Source organism: Chelon labrosus, assembly GCF_963514085.1.
Source record: "Chelon labrosus genome assembly, chromosome: 20".
NCBI lineage: Eukaryota > Metazoa > Chordata > Actinopteri > Mugiliformes > Mugilidae > Chelon > Chelon labrosus.
The window spans coordinates 7,223,955-7,245,217 of NC_140353.1; the positions used below are offsets into that span (position 1 = coordinate 7,223,955).

The following is a 21,263-nucleotide window of genomic DNA, read 5'->3' on the forward strand; positions in this document are numbered from 1 at the left end:
TTTATTCCAATAAAAAGTGAATGCTTGATAAATTTTAAGCCCCAAAAATCTAATATCAGCGTGCACAGCCTGCACGTAATGACGGGGGAATATTCCGTCTCGCGGTGACACACTGCAGAGCGCCCAGCAGGCCGCACATTAATATGAAAGGCATAATGACATAAGAGAGGACTGACCCTGGATGCATTGCAGTGAGCCGTCCTCTGCCCGGATGGTAAACGTCTCCCCAGGGTTCACCTGCACCAGGATCACCTGCACACAGCACACAAGGAAAATCACACGGTTACAAAGAACTACATGGGAATTGATGGAAAGATGCAGAATTTAAGGCAATATTAAGGGAGAAAATGTCATGCATGTATTTATGTACATCCATCTCCAACAATCACGGAACAGGACTCTTGTGAGACTTTGCTAGGCAGCCAATAAGCTCGCAGAGGTGACATAACACAGTAACCATCAGATCTCAGAGTAGGGCGGACACAGAGTTCACACACATACGGCTGAGGTGTTAGATAAGCTAATGGTAACCACACTTGCAAGAAGGAACATCACTACACATAAAACGCAACACACGCACAGAGGGGTTTGAAGCACAACTGAGCACACAGACAGGTAAGTGCACGCAGCTGAAACTAAAACACATGACACCGTCTCCGTGAGCGTTTCTGCTGAACGCGCCCGAAAGGGAGACCGCATGCACCTCACCGTCATATTCTCCGCATACAGATTGTTGAGAGTGTACACGTGGCTGTAGACATGAAACAGGTGACCCTCCATCGCACGCCGGCACGCGGTACTCAGGCACACACGCATGCACGCACGCACACACACACACAGAGAAACGCGGCGCCCCGTTTACACTCCACAGGTGCGCCGTCGTAAAATCCTCAAATCCGGCGCTCCTCCTGTAGCGTCTGCATCTTCTCCCATCTCAACGCTAACCTGCTCCTTCTCCCTCAGACCAGCGCACACACACACACACACTTCCTGCTCTGTCTGCCGCTGCGGCTGCTGTTGCTATGGGAACCTCAGCATAGTACAGGGCGACCCATGTTTTCAAGGACCGAGAAAACCCCTATGTCGGACCATGTGGGTGGGTGTCTGTGGAGCTTAAACATACACCTGAATAGAATAACGCTGTGTGAAGTAGTCATGGTCGGTTTGTTACTTTGTTTTTAATAGATTTTTAATAGAAAATTAAATTTTCAGAATCAAAAAAACTCAAATTATTACAAAGGCAGCCCCCTTCCTCTGCATGCCAAACTGGCAACAGTGTGAGAACCGAGCACACATGAGATATTTAACTTAATAAAGAGCCGATAATGTGACAAATAGAAGTGGAACTGGGTGTTCTCTCACTGTCGACATTGTTGCTTTTAATTATGTAGCCAATTCAAGGTCCTATATTCTGAAACTGACCACAACTGATCCTTACACTGTGTCCATTTGGAGCTTTATCTCTAGTAATCCAAATGAGGCAACAGCCATAAATGTTTTGTTTGCAACTCAATGATTTCACTGGTAATCTGGTTACTCTAGACCAGTGGTTCCCAAAGTGGGGGGCGCACCCCCTAGGGGGGTCGCAGAGCCATTGGAATGGGGGCGCAGGGCGCGGATAGGATTAGAGGATGACAATTTTTCGTGACGCCCGCGAGTCACGGTATTGCCGCGGGTGTCCCGTGGTACGGGAGTTATTTTCACTGTTGGTAACGTGATAGGGACGGGATAGAGCAAATAATCAACGGGGGAGCGGGCGGGACCGGGACGGAGGACGGAGCCGGAGATTAAATTAAAAAATGATGCTGCAATGCGGTGAGTGCACCCAACTTTAGACAACAACATAGGGAGCGGGACGGGATTTAGGAGTCTTTCTCTCGGGATTTTGCGGGACAGGATTTCTTCGGTGGGGCAGTTACGTGATCGGGATATGACGGGAGTATTTTTGTGGGCTCGGGATGGGAGCGATGAGATGGACAGGTTTTTGACGGGCTCCCACGCAAACGCAAAGCTGTTACACTGAACATATTACACAGTAAAGTTTACCTTTTTTGGGGGGGTTCTCATGTACCGAAGGGGGTCCCAGCAGAAAAAGTTTGGGAACCACTGCTCTAGACAAAATACTGCCACTTGCCTGATTTGCAAAACAACCACCTTTCCGACACCGAAAATTGCATCTTTTAAAAACGAGCGTGGCATTGAAACTTTTCACGAGGCTGCAGCTGCATTAGCCTTGTCCGAGGGTATGGCCGAATAGGACCGTCCAGAAGACACGTTTGCTTAAACAGCTAGCTGATGCTAACAGAAATGGAATCCTAGTGGCTGACACCAGCCCTGAGGGGAATGGTCTGCACCTTACAATGCACAAGGTACGTGCGCAGACAGAGGTTTTGAGTGAACAAAGATACATCTGAAAAGATGGTCAGAGCCAGCAGGAGCCAGAGCATAGGCGACCGTTGATTGAGTTATTTTTGTCTTTAACGCCACGCCTGGGAAACAAAGCAATAGCTACTATCTATGTTGAAGTAACGTTATTTGCTTTGCACACATTGCAGGACGGCACGCCAGGTTTGAAACACCCACTTCCATGAGCTGCGCAAGTTTTAAAAGGCTTACAGGACTGAGCTTAAGGCGTGCACATGCAACGCATCCTGGTATGTGTGGGTTGGGCAGCTTTCTCTGTCAATATAGTTCATAGCGTGCCTGGAGAAATATATTAATTCAACTGTCAACAATTACCATCAACGTTTAACGGAAAGCCACATAAAAGTGGCAGGTTTTCTCTTTAACACTTCCATTTCATTAAACGATGTAATTGATGTTACCAAGGACTTCAAATGATTCCATCTTTGACTCAGTGAAATCTTTTTTGTCTGTAATTTTTGGCAGACAGCTATAAATATTACGTAATCTATTAGGTTTAGCCAGGGCTGCTGTTTCACAGTCATAGTTAACAAAAGACAGTGTCAGAGTTCGTCCTTCAGATTGTGTTTTAAGTTTTCTCCTTTTCCTGCTAGGTGGGACACATTACAGAATTTTACGCTAGGGAACTGGACGCTTCTTGCACCGCTCTTCCAGAAGCTCACTTTTTACTCATCTCTGGACTTTTGCATGAACCGAACCAAATCAGCGAACACAGATTGTAAGCTTTTGTGCCGACCACGTAACCGGGCGAGTGTGGATCCATGCCAGTGTGCACCAACTGTGAATCATCAACGGCAAAAAGAAATGAGACTTCTGGAACCACGGGAACTAAAAGAGCTCCTCCCTCTTTTGATACTGGCCATATTTTTGCACTTTAATTTGTCATAGGCGTGAAATACTGATACATAAATTATAATTTACGTGATGTTAAAATTCTACAATTGGTATTTCTCTTATTTTAAAAAGGAAGGGAGGAAGAACAGTTTTGATGTGAAAGCACTTTGGCACTTTGTGAGACGTTCCCCATTATGCAGGTCATATTTTTACATAAATTATCGTACAATGATTTGCTGTTCCTCCTCAAACGTTCATGTGCGCGTACACAAAGGCCCGCGCTCGCCTGCGACAAAGCAACAGTCGCAGATAAACACACACGTAAGCAGGTAGACGCAGATAGACAGGAAAGCTGGTAGACAAGCAGACTCAACATAGACACTCGTGTGCCCACACAGACACTGGAAATGGCAAGAGAAACAAACACACAAACGCAGAGTTAAGACAGATCAAGACAAGAAACAAACAACAAACGTGGACACACACACGCAGGGTTCAAATCTATATAATCACTGGTCTAGATCCTTGATTCCACACCGGGAACCGAGTTTAAACAGCAGGGTGTTACAATAAAAAGAGCTCCCTAACTGCTGTGTGCTACAGCCAAAACCCCCCCCTTAACTGGTACGTGCCGCAGCCAAAACACTCCCACCGCGCTTCCTCTGGGCTGTGAGGGAACAGGCTGGGGATGATACACAAACATCATCATCATCATCATCATCGCCGTCCCTCATCTGGCGAAAGCACACTGTGTAAAAATGTATCTGCGACAACAGAATTAAACCCAGATCAATTAACGGCGATGCTTTTAATTATACTGATCGCTTCCTTTTCGCCTGCTATCGGGCGGGGTTTTGCACTTAGAAGCGGATCCAGTTGGCTCCGTCGCATCCGATAAGATCACTCAATGACAGCTGACTGAAGCCAACTCCTTTTCCAAAGTAAGCGAAGGCCTGGGATCCATTAATGGAGCCACTCAGACAGTTATATGCCGCCTCTAGGACTGAACGCTGCACATGCAGGTGTCTAGTGTTGTACCTGTTATATGACAAATACTTTACTGTAACAGCTTGGCAGCTTTTACCTTTGGCAACAAGCCATGAGACTTGCGGTGAAATGACAACAAAGACAAGTGCCCGAGGGACTCTTTGATGTGCGTGCATCTGGATAACGTGCGTATGCCGACGCAGGAATGTTGAAAGCAGGTCAATACGTTTGCAAGCTCCTTCTGTGATGATAACTGAACAGATAACAGTGTGTGTGTGTGTGTGAGTAAGTGTTTACCTGTTGAGCTGCGTCACCGTTAACCATGTGAGGCATCAGAGGGACTTCTCCGTTAAGGAGGGGGGGCGGAGCCAAGTCCAGTGGAATCTGGTCTGTCATCATCATTGTGACGTACATTCATGGAGAAATTGACTGAACTGCCCTACCTGGGAAAGTACAGAGAGAGAGAAAAGGAGAACATAATTATTGTTCACTGTTGCACTCACATGCAGCGGCATTTTCCCCGTGGTTGTTCATAGGAATCAAACGGGATTCCTGTGCATTAAAAAAAAGGAACGACAAGCTAATGATGGACAGGTTTTTTAATTTCAAAAGCTTCAACCATTTGCTTTTTGAAGAAATACTTCTTTGAACTAAGCTTTTCATCTGTTGGCTTAATATTTAACAGACAAACACACAATTAGCATCGATCTTCAATCAAACACACAAAGCAAGAAAGCCAGGCCTCTTCCTTCCCAAAACGATTAACTACTTCGCAATCGCATATAAATCCAGCCGCGCCGGTGTTATGTTATTCCCGCCCAGCGGTGCGCGACCATCAGCGTTTATCGTGCAATTTCTTCATCGACAGAGCAATTTTCCACTTCGCGTGAGCGTAAAAAATACTTTTTACTTTGCTGAGGAGCTCTTATTAAATTCGCCTGCTTCCACTGGGTTTACTGCGGTCACGCCAATTTGGACAGGAACCTTGATCAAAAAAAAAAAACCCTGATACGCCGCATAATAACCGAGGTGTTTGTGAAATATCATTGCTGGGTCTGCGCTAGCATAACATGAAGAGATAGGGTTTATTTGAACAAAATGTGGCCAAGCAGATCAATGAGATAAATGCTGAGATAAAAGGAGACGCATGATCCAGATAACAAAAGACACAAAACGGTTTGTAGTAGTGCATATGAGGAAACAAAGCAGACGCATAGAAAAAGGATATTTCAGCGTTTCCTAAGATGTTTCTTTTTTTTCATCTTTGCATGGGTTAGCTTTGGTAAAATCCAGCAAGTCGCATCACGTCAGTATAAAAGGAATGAGATTAAAGCGGCAGAGGAAAACAGAGGAGACTTATTCAAAGCTCTCCACATCAACAATAAATAGCCTTGTAAAAATAAAGGGGGGATTAGAATGAATATCCTGTTTGGAGGATTAATTAAAAAAGAAAAACTGGGTGAATACTTTAAACAGGTGAATGGGGGATATCTAACTGCACCTGCCGCCGGCTTTGAAAGTGCAACACAGAAGACGAGTCTCCCATGTAAACACGAGGCAAGAATGGGAAGTGTTTCGAGGTCTTCTGGGGTCAACTGTGTCGGCGCTCTTTGCAGAGAGAGAAATACGGGGAGCTAAATCTGGAGATGGTTTCTCTTGCTTGCATAATAATAGCAGTAAAAACCAAAAAGCATAACTGTGACAAAAAAAAAATACATAAAAACAACAACCCAGGCCATTCATTTTAAGTGGAAAATGACATGGAATCACCTAATTAGCTATAGGGCTGCAGTTTTTTAAAAAGAAAGCATGTGCCCGCCGCCGCGCACGTGATCGGGCTTCAACCGAGCTCCTCGCCTTAACAGCTCGAATGTACGGGGGAAAAAACGCTCTAGATAAAAACACGATCCTCCAGCTGAAGCTTCCTTACACTTACGTCAGAATACGATGTCTCCAGGGGGGGGAATTATATACAGCAGATAAAGATAAACTGTTTTTTTTTTTTTTTTTCTGCGAGAGCATACACACACAAGCCCATATGTACACAAACGCACACACAGATTCATTGCCAGAGGTAGATTACTGCATGACGTAGGTGTTTGAATTCAGAGCCGGTGAGTGAAAGCGCTGCTAAAAAGCCACTGACGTACGGCTATGAGCTCCCATTAGCACACACATGGATACGCACATACAGTAAGGGGCTGGGGTTTTCCTTTCACTTCGGTACAATAAGGTAAAACAAATCTATCTGATATCCATCTCTGACAGACACGGATAACATGTGCGCACACGCTCCTCGGCAAAACAGCTGTGTGCCATCGTACGTCTTTTCTTTCAGCCGGTCGTCCTCTAGCGCCGACGGGGTCGACGCAGGGGTTAGTGGATCACACAGCTGTGGCTTGCGCTGTCGCAGCGTAAAAACACACACTCACGCCACCCTTTCGACGTCTTTTAGGATATGTCAATCTATGCATCCCTTTCATTCCCAGCCTCCCCTGTCTTTAACCCTCCTTCGTTCTCCTCCTGAGCCCCATTCCCAGCTCAGCCTGGCCATCCTGCGTTGAACACACACACACACACACACACACAGACAGTTGCGTCCAGGACACATCACAGACAGATGGTAACACCACTGTCAGCTCTGCCAGGAAAAAAAGAAGAGCGAGACGGAGGAGAGAGCCGAGAGGGAACGGAGAGGGAGTAAGTAACATAAGGATCGGCAGGGATGATAAATGGAGAGCGAGCGAGGAGGACAGTGCGAGACCTCTCTCCCAATAACCCCATGTTCTTAAAATAACCTCTCATTTCCTGAAGAAATTCATTATATTTACATCGTCTCGGACAAGAGATTCCAATACTGCGCAGTGTTTGTGTGATTTTAATCGAGGACTGGCGTTGGGTGATGGTACTGGCAGGAAGTCTTTGCTGCGCTGAAAATGAGAGGAATTCAAACTGGAAAGTCCACATAGTAAAAGCGGCCAAAAGAAAAATGTAAGCGTCATAATATAAGCCATCAAGTTTCCATTATGCAAAACTACCGACATGTTCCTAGCCAAGCAATTCTGTTTCAATCTTCCCTAAATTGAAACATCTGATTATACCATTCAACACCAACAAGTATCTGTATCCCTTCATTGTTACCAGTTGAAGCTACGGATCCCTTCTCAAATGCTGCCAGAATGAGAAAATAAGCTTTTTGTAATTTCTTTTAAATGTGCTTTTTGGGCGCCTTGTTCAGATGACTGTCTGGGAGCCGTTTGATATCTTTCTGTTAAATATCAAACTATAGCCACAAAACCTTTAGCTTAGCATGACAACCTCGTATATTTAATTCTTACAAGATTCTGCTATTGCTTATCCCGTAGGTTATGTTAGCGGTTTTTCCAGCTTTACGTTTTTAGGCTATGCTAAGCTAATCTTCTGTCAACCCAGGAAAAACCTCAAGCGCTGCCAACCGAGCTGAACTAACCTCAACTTTGCGCTTGCGACACATGTCAATCAACTGAATGAGCCTATCCCATTGGTCACCACCAATGGACACTCTGAGGCCATCACCTCAGAGTATCCCCAACAATTACCGCAAGGAAACACCAGCAATGATCTTTGGTTCACTACCACCAAAATTACCATGTTGATATTGGGTTTGCAGCATTTGATAAACGCAGATTTCCTATCATTTGGGTTGGGAAGTACAACCATCTGTCAGCTACAAAGCAGCATTGACGAGCTAGTCAAATGTGGACGGGGCTTTAGCGGATATCCAAGACTTAATGGGTTAGGGTTAGGGTTAGGGTTAGCAGCCAACTAGCAACTTGGGAGTTGAGAAACTACAATAGGACTTCTTCTCAAGTTTCCAGTTTACACTTACTCAACTTTTTTTCGTTTTAGGCATTTGCTTGACAAACACCATGTGTTAGCTTGCTTCCTGACAGGGTACGTCAGGGCATGCTGCCACACATTCTGTTCATTTGTGATTGGCCCAACTCACACTAGAAACGTGCCCACTGATTCTGCAGATTCACGTACACGTATCCAATTTAAAAAGATCAATCCTCTCCTACTTGTCCTTTCAATGGTTTCAACTTTGAAAGGTATCCATTTCCTCAAACGTCCCCAAATACATTTTCTAAAATGCCAAATTACCCCTTTCAAGTAATCACAGGCCAGCTTGTAGATAAATATAATAGCTTTGTGTTCAGCTTACTGATGTCTTGTTATATAATTTCCCGGAGTTGGCATCCTCCAAACTTAAACACAACCTTTTGCTACAATTTGGGGGAACTGATGTGTGAAATTGCATAGTATAGAAGCAACTTTGAGAAAAGAGAGGTTATCTATTTCTCTACTGCCTCACAAATGACTTGATTTTGTGCCTGTTCGCCTTTAAGGCCGAGTCATTAGGGAAGTAAATGTAGACGCACGTTGTTTTGCAGCTGCTGCACATGTTTCCTACCGGATATAATGTATGAATTTGGAAATTTTATGCATTAATGAATGAATAATGGCCTTTGTTTTCCAGTGGAATCATTACCAGATGGATGCTGCTGTGGACAGCTTCAGACATCACCATGCTCACACACATGTACACGGCTGCACAGACACACACACACACACACACACGTGCTCAGTGGTTTCCGTTCGCCCGTGGAATGCGGGAGGAATAAGGTGTCGATTCCCAGCAGGGATAAAATGTTAAATTGAAAAATTCCATGTTGGATCCAGAAAACAATCAGCTACTTGTCTGGGTGTATGAATGTTTGTGTGTGTCTATGTGAAAGAGCGCGAATGTGCATGTACACGTGTCTCTGTCATTAGACAGAAAGCCTTGTGTAAGCATGGAAACTGCCTCTGTAACATAAAAGATGCATAGAGTGAAAAGCGCACACACACACACACACACACACACACACACACAAACCTCAGATATTTACGGGCAGGTCTGACCTCATAACATGATAGTCATTACTCACACAGTCAGTCAGCATTCACACACATGGCCAGTGACTCCGGTTGGGCCATCTCGATGAAGCATAATGGACTTTCACAACCACCTAACAGACTGTCTGACTTACTTCCAGTCGACTGCTTCACACCTCTTTCTACCTGTCATCGTTCCCACAGCCGAAGAAATACAAACACGCGCACAAACACACTTTTGTGCAACCTCGGCATGAGCCAATATCGCTTGTGACTGGTGTTCCTTGCTCTTAAACTTGACTGTACTAATAAAATTGACCATATTTAGCAGAAAGGAGACTATTGGTGGCTTGAACTCTTCTTTAACCAAAGGAATCGTTCATAAAAAGTGAAAAAATGACTGAGCATGTCCACTTTATTTTTGTTTGTGACGTGAAGAAAATAAATCTGGGTGACGGCCTGGGGTTTCTGCAGCAGCCACAGGTGATATAAGACCGACATCAGCTAATTGGCCATACATATTTATTCCTTCTACTTTGCTGCACAAACTGCCTCTCTAATTCCTGCAGCCGGGGAGATCAAAGTCAGCCGCGTCCTCGTATTCACCGTGCGGAGCAGTGCTGAAACGGTATGTCAGCGTGTACGACTTCTTAGAAGGAAGAAGGAAAAACAATAAGAATAAAAAAAAAAAAAGGTTATATTCAATCAGAAAGCTTCATCTAATGTTGATTTAGAGCCAATCATAGATGAACATTTTGACTATTCCATAAAGTTTGCCTCTAGGACCATTGTTCTAACTCTTCCTGACCTTTTGCATACTTAGATATGATTAAGAAACATGAGATACTGAGGTTTTTGGTTGTTTTTTATTTTTTTATTTTTCTACAATTCAGTCCCAGTCATGCGGACGTTAAATTCATCACAAATGTGTATATATAACTTTTAGAGCACAGGGCGCTGGTGGATGTGACTGACATGTGATTTGTTCTAAAATTCCCTTATCTTTTGGTCAGTCTTGTCAGAGGGAGATGATACATACTTCGTGCATGGCTGACAAGACACTTCCTTAAAAGCGAATGTGTCAGATAAAGAGATAAGCATTGATTTCTGAAGAACTCACACTCCACATACCCCCCGCCCTCCTATCCCCAAAACCACTATTATCAAGGGACAGGCAGAGGATCAATCTATGAAAGCTGAAAGGTTGAACTGTGAGAGCCGTCTGCAAGAAGGGTGGAGCGTGTCTGAGTTGCAAACTGGCAAGAAAATGCTATCTTATCTTTATGACGGTAAATAACTAAACCAAACGCGGTGTGCATTTGATTGCCATCACGCTTTAATCGCGTGTTTGATCCGTCTTTGCCTACAACGGTTTTAGCATTTATTATTTTCTGTAGAGCTACGAAAGGTTAACACGCTGCCGCAACAGAACTGCGCAAACCGACGGATAAACTACACACTGAACAGAGACGCTTATTGTGTGAGCAAATCGCAGTCGGCACTATCGCGCCTCCACGAGAAGCCTAATTGCGGCCCCTTACAGTAAACCGTGATAAGAACGACACCGTTTCGCCGTCTCGGATAATAAGCGATAACCGTAATCAGCTACAGGTTTTGGCTTTCCTCCCATAAGACAGAAAAGTCTAAATCCCTTTGTCCCCAACACTGACTTTTCCGGGAACATGGGTATTCTTTGAGGAATGCAGAAACTTTAATCTGGTTGTGATTTTGGTTTCTTGATTCCTTTTGCAAAAAAAAAAAAAAAAAAAAAAAAAAAAAAACGGTCCGGCCACAAAGGTATTAGTTTTCACTGGACTGTATGATTCAAGGGAGGAAACTGGACTGTGTGAGCTACTTATCTAAACTACAGATGCATCAAAATGTCTATTAATGTCACTTTTATGACTAATGTTGAGTACATTCAGTGTTATTTTTTCCTATTTGGCTCAAAAAAACACCAATATTCTTTTTGCAGAAAGGTTAAGTACACTAAGAGTTCAGTTGTAGGTCCATGTGAGCTGCAGCCTGACTTCTGTATTTCTGTTTGGGATGGGAGTTTCACATTGGGTGGATTCTACTAGTGACAGACCAAACAAAAAAGAGAAACAAGAAGGAGAACTGAAACTGGACTTTATTTGATACCTAAACAATGTTATTCTCCTGCAATTGTGTGGCCTTAAGGGTCGGGAGTGCGGAACTACATTTGCAGAATCGATCTTTGCGATCAAACCGGGGGGGGGCGAATCCCGCGTCCGACATACGATGAGAACATTTGTCTTTTCTTTCCTTTATGAACGGGGAGTGAATTGCACCATTAGCGGCCTTAAAAATAGCACGGGGCGTACGCGATTGGTAATGCGCACGTAAATGTGATACAGAAGGAGAGGGAAGATAACAGAGAGAACAGGAGAGACGCAGGTATCCTCTTCCTCGCACACAGGGCGTGTTAAGCGGCGAGGAATGCTCTCAGGTGTCAGTACTCAGAAGTGACTGAATGACTATTCAGTGAACACGGACGCACGGAGAATCGAAACAACGCAGAGAAACGCCGCGAGCAGGACTGAGAATGATCCGGGTCCCTTTAAACCCGTCTTATCGGCTGACAATTTCAATCTGTGCAGGCATTTAATGCGCGCGCGCGCACACACACACACACACACACACACACAGAGATGCCTTGATAAGTGTGTGTGTGTGCGTCTGTTTGGAGAAAGTGGTGGGGGGGGGCAGCTTCTAAATATGGTGGGAAACTGCCACCAACACCACTCCCATTCAACCCCAGCTCCTTTTACAAAAGGTATTCAGTCCGGGAGAGACCTGCGCTCTCTATCTCTCTCACACTCACCCTCTTTCTAACACACACACACACACACACACACACATTGAGTTAGTACCTTTCTACCAGGAGAGAGGTGGAGGGAAGAGGGGGAGACGCAGAAAAGGAGAGAGGGGGAGGGAGAGGAGAGAAAGAAGGGTGGAGAGGGAGGCAAAAAGGAATGCTGTGCTTGTGCTTACTATGAGGGGAACGTGAACGCACACACACACACACCGACACACACACACTTGGGAAGGACAGAGAGGGGATTTATAAAAGATGGAACCTCTTTTGGTTCCCACATTGGCCGGCAGCTTTCTGCACATATGCAGACAGTGTGTGTGTGTGTGTGTGAGAGGGAGAGAGAGAGAGAAAGCGAGAGAGGGCTGAAAGAGATGGACGCCAGAAACGTCCCAGAATCAAAATTCAGCTTGAGTTTCGGCTTGTTCTCCAATTTGCCTGCGTGCATTTGGCTCGCATATGCGTGTGCATACATTTGAGCGCTGCCTTTATGCGTGCACGCCTCTGTGTGTTTGTGTCTGTGTGTGTGTGTGTGTGTGTGTGTGCGCAGCCGAAGTCCTCTCGCCCTGTAATTGCGGTAATGATATGTCATCCACGGAGAAGAAGAAGAACTCGGAACGGGTGGAGTGGAATGCACTGGGAGCATACAAGCGCGCACACGTGTTCCAGTTGCAAACCAAGTATGAACAAGCTCCTCGACAAACTCCCTAAACTGGAGCCTTTAGGGCAGCCTTTTTTTGCCCCCCCTCCCAAAACAGATGAGATCCGGCACCTCGTCAAACCACATCTGACGCCGAAGGAAAGCCTCAACCACCCGGCTGCTGCTCTTGGCTTTCATTTCACTTTTAACAAGTCTCTTTTAGAACTTTTAATCATGCCAGTTTACCTCAATGCCACCGCATGCTCAGAGGCTGCTAAAACAGAGCCCTCTTTCCCAGAAATAATCAGCCACCGACCCATCGAGACGAGGTGAAAGAATGTAAACATCTCAGAGGAATCTTTGATTACACTTCCAAACTTTGTTATTATTAAAGTTTATTGTGCATTTAGCGGGCGCTCTTTTCAAGGGAAACCTACAGCGATCGTCTGGGTGCAGGGCGATCTGTTGCATCACCAGGCAAGCCTGCCAGACTGGGGGTATCTGCACAGGACGAACATATCAACGCAAACGCAAAGTAAAACGCAAAAAATCAAACTGAGACATTAAAGGACTTCATTGCCACAGGCTGTTTTCTCCTGGGTCTGACTACTGCCGAACTCGTTGCAACAATTTTGCAAGAAAGTTTTTCACTGCCACGTCCCGCATTCCCCGCAAGGTCGAGGATTCATCCAGTTTGCAGAATGCACAAAAGTGTCCAAGGTTACACTGCGGTCACTGCCTGCATCTTGAACATAACTCGAGGCAGATGAGAAGCTATCCTAACAACTGTGCTACGAAATGCAGGAACACTGCTGATGTTCCTGTTGAACTGTCAAGACTGCATTTAATCAATCCAAGATTAGGTGGCAGGAAAAAAAAAACAAAAAAAAAAACATCGCTGTCTGGATTCCTCCTCCTCCTCCTCCTCCTCCTCCTCCTCCTCTTTAAATAAAACCACTCTTTCTCTTTCATTTTCCCTCCCCGTCCCGCTGTCTCAGTTTTTTCCTGTTTCCTATGAATGCCAGGCATTCTGCAGATCTTCGAGAGCAGCCGGAGCACGGACAAGTCAGGACTCAGCCTGGTAAACGACAGCCTCAGCAACCCCCCCCCCCATCCTCCTCCCTCCATCCTCTGCCCTCCACAGACGCACAAAATGAGCACCCTGGGCAAAGCCTTTCTCCTCTGTCATCCTCTCATTCATCCATCCAATCCTCTCATCAAGCCTGGTTTCCAGGAACACGAGCAAGAAACAGATGACCCAGTGACTTCAAGCCTGTGCCTCTCTCTCTCTCTCTCTCTCTCCCCCTCTTTCCGCCCCCTCTCTTAAAGTGGTCCCAAGACGGAAGCTCTAGTTAGAACCCTCTCTCATTTAGGACAAACGCAATATGTTTTACACAACAAAAGCCTAAACCCTAACAGCTCGAATCTGCACGTTTCGCCACAACAAACACAAATACGGATGTTTAATCGTTTTCAGAATGCTGCTAAGTAGCTCGGCCACAGACTCCAGGATCTGGCTCCTTTGCCATCCACTTCCTGGAAAGACCCCGCCTCCCATGCATTCCACCGCCCTGTCAAAACACAGCTCCCCTCTCCCACTGGCTGATGGGAAGGCACTGGCTCCCCTTATAGGCTGCTGAAGAGGCACTGGGCGGGAGGAAGCAAAAAGCTGATCTCAAAGAACCAGGAGCCCATTCCCAGGGAGAGACTACAGTTACATAACTGCGCACACACACACATGTGTCAAGACAACACCCTCAACACAAAACAGGGTCAGAGAGAAAGAAAGAAAGGCTGAAGAGACAGTACAGGGAGTGCAGAGAAAGAGAAGAGGAGAATGGGGGACTGAGAGGAGAGAAGTTGAGAATGGAGGGAGAAAGAGAAGGAGGGAGGGAGGGGCAGGTAAAGGCATCGGTTTTCCTTGGGAACAAAATGAAGAGGAAACGGCTATTTTACACTCAGGTCAGGAGCTGTGGGAGAGTACTTCCAGCCAGAGAGAGAGTGTGTGTGTGTGTGTTTGTGTGTGTGTCTGTGAATGAGACAGAGAGCGAAAGGTTAATTGGTGCGCGGTGGAAGATCACCTCCATCAAACCCAAAGCGGAAGAGCAGTGGACCGAGCAGGAGAACTGTGCCAGGAATATAGTACTCCCACACACACACACAGAACTGACAGAGCCCTGTAGTTTTCTGAAGAACAAAGCAATCTGGTGTTATTGAATCAATATTATCTGTTGCCTGTCTGCGCAGGGTGGAACTGACGGCAATCTGTTAACTGAGAGAAGGGCAGGATGAAAAGAAAGAAAGAGGCGAAGAAGAAGGAGGAGGAAAAAGGAGGAGGGGAAGGAAAGAGGCAAGGCCAGAGGAGAGGAGAGAGGAAAGAGGACAAAATTGGGATTGGGGGAAGTGGGACAAGGGAGCTGGAGGTTGTGTGGGTGTAGAGAGAGAAAGAGAGAAAGAAATGTGTGGAATCCTAATTGTGTTATTGCTGCAGAACAAACATTAGTCCTGCCTGTCATAGCACAGACAGCAGGCAGTGAGAGAGAGAGAGAGAGAGAGAGAGAAAGAGAGAGAATGTCTGTGTGTGAGCGAAGGAGACACAGAGGGGGAGAAAATTGAATGAGTCCGGCAAATTAAGAGTCAAGCCAAGAGTTTGAGACGCGCTCTCCGCTTTTTTCCCCGGCTATTCGCGGAGGCCGGGGCGTCTCACAGTCGGCTCCGCGTCGCTCCGGGAGTCGTGCGTTCGCCGGCGTAGCCTCCACCGCTAGCTCCAGCAGATGTGCGCATCTGCCAGCGAGCCCTCCCTCGCGCAGCTGTGAGCTGGCTGTGAGCTGGCCCTGTGTGTGTGTGTGTGTGTTATTTTGTGTGTGCGTGCGGTTGGGCAGGGGGCCAACAGGCAGTAAACCCGCAGCAGAGGCCCTGACAGTCCAACGCTTGCCACGTAGCCACGACGTAACTCAAGAGGAGAGGAGATGAGTGCAAATAATTTCCTGAGGGAAAAAATAAATAAATCGGGAGTCCCGGTATAAACAGAGGCGATGCAAATGGTCCGACGCACGGAGACAAAGTGACACTGTGATGCCATTCATCCCGGTCAGAGACACTAATGTTTCCTTCAATGACATCAACCGGGACCACCAGACTCTTTTCCTCTAACTCCGTCATCTTACACATGTTCGGTGGCCTCCGAATATAAACGGATGACCACACTCCCAACAAAAGAGTTTATAGACAAACCCACCCTTACCATCATCATCATCATCATCATCAACGTCCTAAGGGTGGGTAAAAACTGATCATCTCTCATTGACTTAATCAGCCTCATCACTGTCCGTAACGCACCAACCACTGTCATGATTGGTACTGCCAACGTCTTCATTATCCCCGTCAGTATGAATATGCCCGACTGCCCTGGGAACACGCTGTTGCTGTTTAGTATGGAGGAAGTGGCCGTTCTCCCACAGGCGCATGAACATGACTCACTCTTCTTGATGGCAGTGCTTCCAGATTTTTCTTCTCCTTTTGCCCCCCCCCCCCATCTCCTCCTCCTCATCATGTCCGTTTCCCTCTCCCATCCATCCCTAGCTCCCTCCCTTTCTCCCTCCCTCCTGCACCAGCACAGTTTAGACTTTTCCTCCATCAGATCCAAAGGAGGCCGAGGATTGAGCAGTGAGCCCCGGGAGAGCTCAAGGCAAACCCCTTCCTAACACCTCGGATCTCCGAGGCTCAGGTCCGGCCACACTCTTGGAAGGCGAGTCCAACGGGCCGGGGAGACTAAAAGCTGAGGTGGGCTGAGTCTCGGTGCTGGCTTTGCGTGGCTAACTTGCTAATAATGATAAGGTTAACTGGAGTTGTCTCTACTCATTACAACCAAGGGTTATTAGAGAGTCGGGAATTCTTAGTTCTTTAGCCTAAAGGTTCATTTTTGCAAGCGAAGCACCAGTGAACCCTGCTGATCTTTAACCCACTGGCCACACAGTAGACGCGTGCACGCCCTTAGGTGTGCTTCTTGGTAGGAAACAGTAAGTGTTTCCCGTAATCTTTGTCAAAGATAGCGGAGCGCAAAGGAATACAAACAACTGGTTGATAAAGAAGACAGAAAGACAGAAAGCAGAACATCTAGCAACGGACTAGACAGTTTAGATTTATAAAACCGGTGTGCCGGTTCCAGAAATGCAAGTTATTACAAAGTCACATCCACCTCTTATCACCATGGAGATATGAGGAATGAATGAACTCAGGTTTATGCAGCCTGTCTTTGACCGGCATTCGCTTTCTCTTCCTCATGAATACCCGGTACGAAATAGTCGTGGGCTTCCAACAAACCCATGACGGCATTGTGCCACGGTGCCATTATGCAGCACCAGGTCTGCATTAGCTCCACGCTCTCGTTCATGTCTCTTCTATACGTCCTCACCCATTGCCGCCTCTCTGTCTTTTCTTTATTGCTGCGTAATGCACTCGGTTCCATGTAATGCAGCCCTTAGGCGTACGTACGATGCTTTTCCTGCAGAGCTGGATCCCTTTTAAGTGGCGGCTCAGATAAGGGACATGAGTGTGTGTTGGGTATGACTTTCGTGGTTGCATGCTTTTCACAAGAAAGGACCAGCGGCCGATGAGCATTAGTTACACTTCGATTTCTACGCACCAGCGCTCCTGCCACCGCCTCCCCGCCACTTCCTCCGCTCCCTCGTCCCATGCGCTCCTCCTGCACCCCACTTTCAGCTTCGACCCGTCTCAGCGCTCCCCTGCCCTCCTTCTTCCCCTCTTCCTCCCACCCCTCCATCCTCACCCCACACTACTGGCCCCGCTTTCCAAAACAACCCTTTAGCCTTCAAAAGACAGCCGCCCATTCAGAAGGTTTTGGGGTAGGATGGGGGAGGAGAGCGGCCTGTTTGCATGCTCGGGGAAGGGTGAGGGGCGTGCATGGATGAGGGGGGGGGTGTGCGCAGGGGCTCTCATTCCCGCTAAATTGTCCCACATGGCTGAGCGTGCTTAGTTTAAACAAACACAGCCACTTCCTCCTCACTGCGCACATCGACAGGGGCGCGCGCACACACATATAAACACGCAGCAACTGCGCACACAGGCATGTCTGAACTCCGATGCACAAAAACAAGCATGGGCACACACGTATACAAACACACATACACATAATGCATTGTATGGCCCCGGCGAGCGGCGCACAATACTTGCAGTCTTGCACTCCAGCCAGTAAACTCAAAGCTGAGCCCAGACTCCACAACAAAACACCACAGGACTCAAGAGTGCCCATTGTGTAGGTCTTCGCGAAGAACAGTTTCACATGCATATTCCTTATATTTAGTGCTTAATTTGAGTTGCGGCTGAACCGAGTTAAAAAAAGCCTCTTCCACAATCCACAATAAACATAGAGACAAATGGAGTCAAACCCCAAAACCCAAACTACCACAGAATATCACTCAGGCATCATGCACTGGACACAGTATGCAATCTGTGTACGTATGGTAAGTATGTGACACATAGACACATGAAACATGAAGAATGAGGACGTAGACACACGCCGTACAGTGATTGCAGCACACACATGGACTGAGGAAAATGTTAACAATGCTGCCTAAAATGCTTTTTACAGGACGCAGGAGAATGCCAGTTATATATAGACACAGGGTTTTAGCAATTCTGGCACGGGACAGAAGATGACGTACATTTATATAAGAAACCGAAACAAGTTTTTGGAACTTTTTAAGGTTTTATCGAAGCCTCATGCAAGTTTGTGAAAGTATTCTGAAGAGAGCATCAGGGTTTTGTCGATCCATCAGTTAATTTGCAACTACTTAGACCAAGAGTTTCTTTTCTTTGTTGTCAGTTTAAGTGATGCTCCATTCCAAGGAAAGATCAAAGCACTAAACTGTCAAATGAATCAAGTAAAAACTAAGGATGCTCCGAATATTTTCGGCCGAAAACCGAAAATGCACTTTCGGGCCATTTTCGGCTGAAAATTGATGCGTTTGTTGCTTGCACGTGTTGTTACGGCGATAAAAGTCTGACATTTTTTGGCCGAAAACCGAAAATGCACTTTTCGGCTGGAAATTTATCGCCGAAACAACACAGCCGAAAAGTATGTTATGATGATGCAAGTAACACCCGCAGCAATTTTCAGCTGAAAAAGGGCCCAAAAGTGCATTTTCGGTTTTCGGCTGAAATTTTTCGGTGCATCCCCAGTAAAAACACATCACAGTGTCGAGACATTTACATTCGAGGATGTGAAAAATCCGACTTGACCTCCGCAGTGCCGCGCATTTCCACGCAGCGACCTTAGAATCGTTGTAATCAGCTCCACATTACAAGCGGCCAGTAAAGAGGAGCGAAGGAGGACAACCGCGGAGTCCAGACAATGAGCCCTCATTCACTGCCAGCGGACCTGCTGCCATCCGGGCCTGCACACACAGCATGTCTCTGCCACTAATGCTGAGCTCCATCAAGGCTGGATGCCATGAGTCTTAATTAAGACGGCTATGCCAAGTCAAGAAGTGAACTCTACTCACCCAGCCACCACCCCCCCACCCCAACCCTTCTCTCTCTCTCTCTCTCTCTCTCTCTCACACACACAAACACGGATGCTTAAACTCCCATTTTCATGTGGACAAGCATGTAGACGCAGACAAACCACCTAGAGACATTTAGATCACCAGTTTTATGGGCCATGAAAAAGGCTGCTCAGTGGGTAGTGTGTGTGTGTGTGTGTGAGGGTGCTGAGAGAGAAAGACCATTTAGTCACACCTACATGAGAAACCCGTCTCCCTTCTCACAGACGGGACAACAACCGAGTCTGAGAGATGTACACACTCTCTCTCTCTCGCACACACACACACACACACACACAAAGTTGTTGTTGTTTTTATGAATTTGCACGTGTGTTTGAGAGCGAGCGTGCCGCCACAAGAACACTGGATTCTGGAGAAAAATGAGAGAAGACGCAACCAGGAATAGCAAGCCAACGGAAAGTGTACATACAATCAAACATCAAACACACACACACACACACACACACACTTACAACACCCCTCCCCTGAGCACAGGGTCAGAAGGTCACATTCCTCCTCCTCAATCAGCCTCAGGATTTCACACACTAGTTCAGGAGAGTGTGTGTGTGTGTGTGTGTGTGTGTGTGTGTGACTGTGGGTGGATGTGAGTTTGGGATATTTTAGTGATTTGTGGGGGGTCCGGCTTGAGGGCAAGGAGGGGAGAAGTGAAGGAAAATAAGGAACTGGGTCTGCAACAAGATTGGGTAAATCGAAAAATCTTAGCACGTTTAGCCGGCGTCTGATTTTCTTGTCTTGCAGCTGTGCACAAGTCACAAATCAGCGCTCGATCAAAAGTTCGTCGGCATTTCGCCACAATTAAAAGGTGAAATGACAGGTATGTGGAGACGGGACGGGCGGGGGAAGACATGCCAAAGAAGAGGAGGGGTGGAAGTGTGTCTGCAGGGCCTGGAGGGGCTGAGAGAAGGAGAGGGCGGCGGAGGAGGAGGAGGAGGAGGTGGGCGAGTGGTTTAACAAGGAGAAGCAATAAAAAATGTGGGTTTGCATTAAAAAGCACCTACTTCCTCCTTCAGCAGAGCCCTCCACTCTAGACCAGCGCAACTGCCGCCACGTGACGGAGCGCGCAGCAGAGAAATTCGGAGAAAAGATGTCAAAGTCTTTGCACATATCGGCTCCAATTCAACGAAATGTACCGTATAATCAGAAATATAACCAGAAACAGGCTCGGTTATCCCGTTCCAGGACTCAAGACACTTGAGATGCACAGTCAAAATGCTCACAGTCAGGCATAAAAACAGCCATTAACGACTGGCGGAACTTTCCATGGGCCTGCCAACCAGCAACACCAACACGCCTGGCATGCTAATACAGGCACGTAAAGTTAGCTCCGCGCTTGTGTGTATGTTTCGTGCATTAACTCAGGGCTGTGTGTGTGTGTGTGTGTGTGTGTGTACAGGTGCGCGCTTCATCTTTTCGGCCAGCTGACCACGCACACACACCCATACACACACATAAACCCCCCCCCCAGGAGGAACTGTGCAAAGGGCAGGGCAAGCAGGGCAGAACGACCCGGTTCAACACACCTCATCCGAGTCCCCTCCAGCCGGTCTCCACCTGCGGCACTGTCGGCAAAACCCTTACGACAATCCCGACGGGCCTAATTTCTGGATTGCGCGCATTTTTTTTTTTTAATCCACCACCTCCGCCGCCGTTTGTTTTGCCGCAGCCGCGTAGCTGCCGTCAAAACCTTGCAACCGACACCAGGTCACGAGCAGCGGCTGCCACTCAACAGAAGTGAAAGTTTTTGGTCAAGTCATGCACCAAGTGGGAAAATCGAACGTACAAACAATCATCTTCAGATTGAAATGCAAATGCCATATTAGGCTGGACAAAACGAGACATCTGAAGACAACGCGGCTCTGAAAACATGCAATATTTCTTTTGTATTAAAGTAGTTTGTAAGCTAAAAAAAAATACTTGATTTATCCAAAAACTATGTTTAACAAATGCAAAATTTGTTAAGTTGCTTGTTGTGAAGCTGTAATAATCTATCAGACCAATCACATTAGTCCAAGTAATCCGATTGGGTCGGACTGAAAGCCAT

General features: G+C 46.6%; 1 protein-coding gene across 1 annotated transcript in view; it reads right to left on the minus strand.

The window, feature by feature from the left end:
* Positions 1-21,263, minus strand: part of fndc3ba (fibronectin type III domain containing 3Ba) — a 98,097-nt gene that overhangs the window by 71,532 nt on the left and 5,302 nt on the right. Inside the window, exons 2-3 of the mRNA XM_084569283.1 lie at positions 4,543-4,688; positions 177-252 (exon numbers count right to left, since the gene is read on the minus strand). Of these exons, the coding sequence (XP_084425409.1) occupies positions 177-252; positions 4,543-4,659 (193 nt within the window). The 5' untranslated portion in view covers positions 4,660-4,688. The remainder of the gene's footprint in view (positions 1-176; positions 253-4,542; positions 4,689-21,263) is intronic.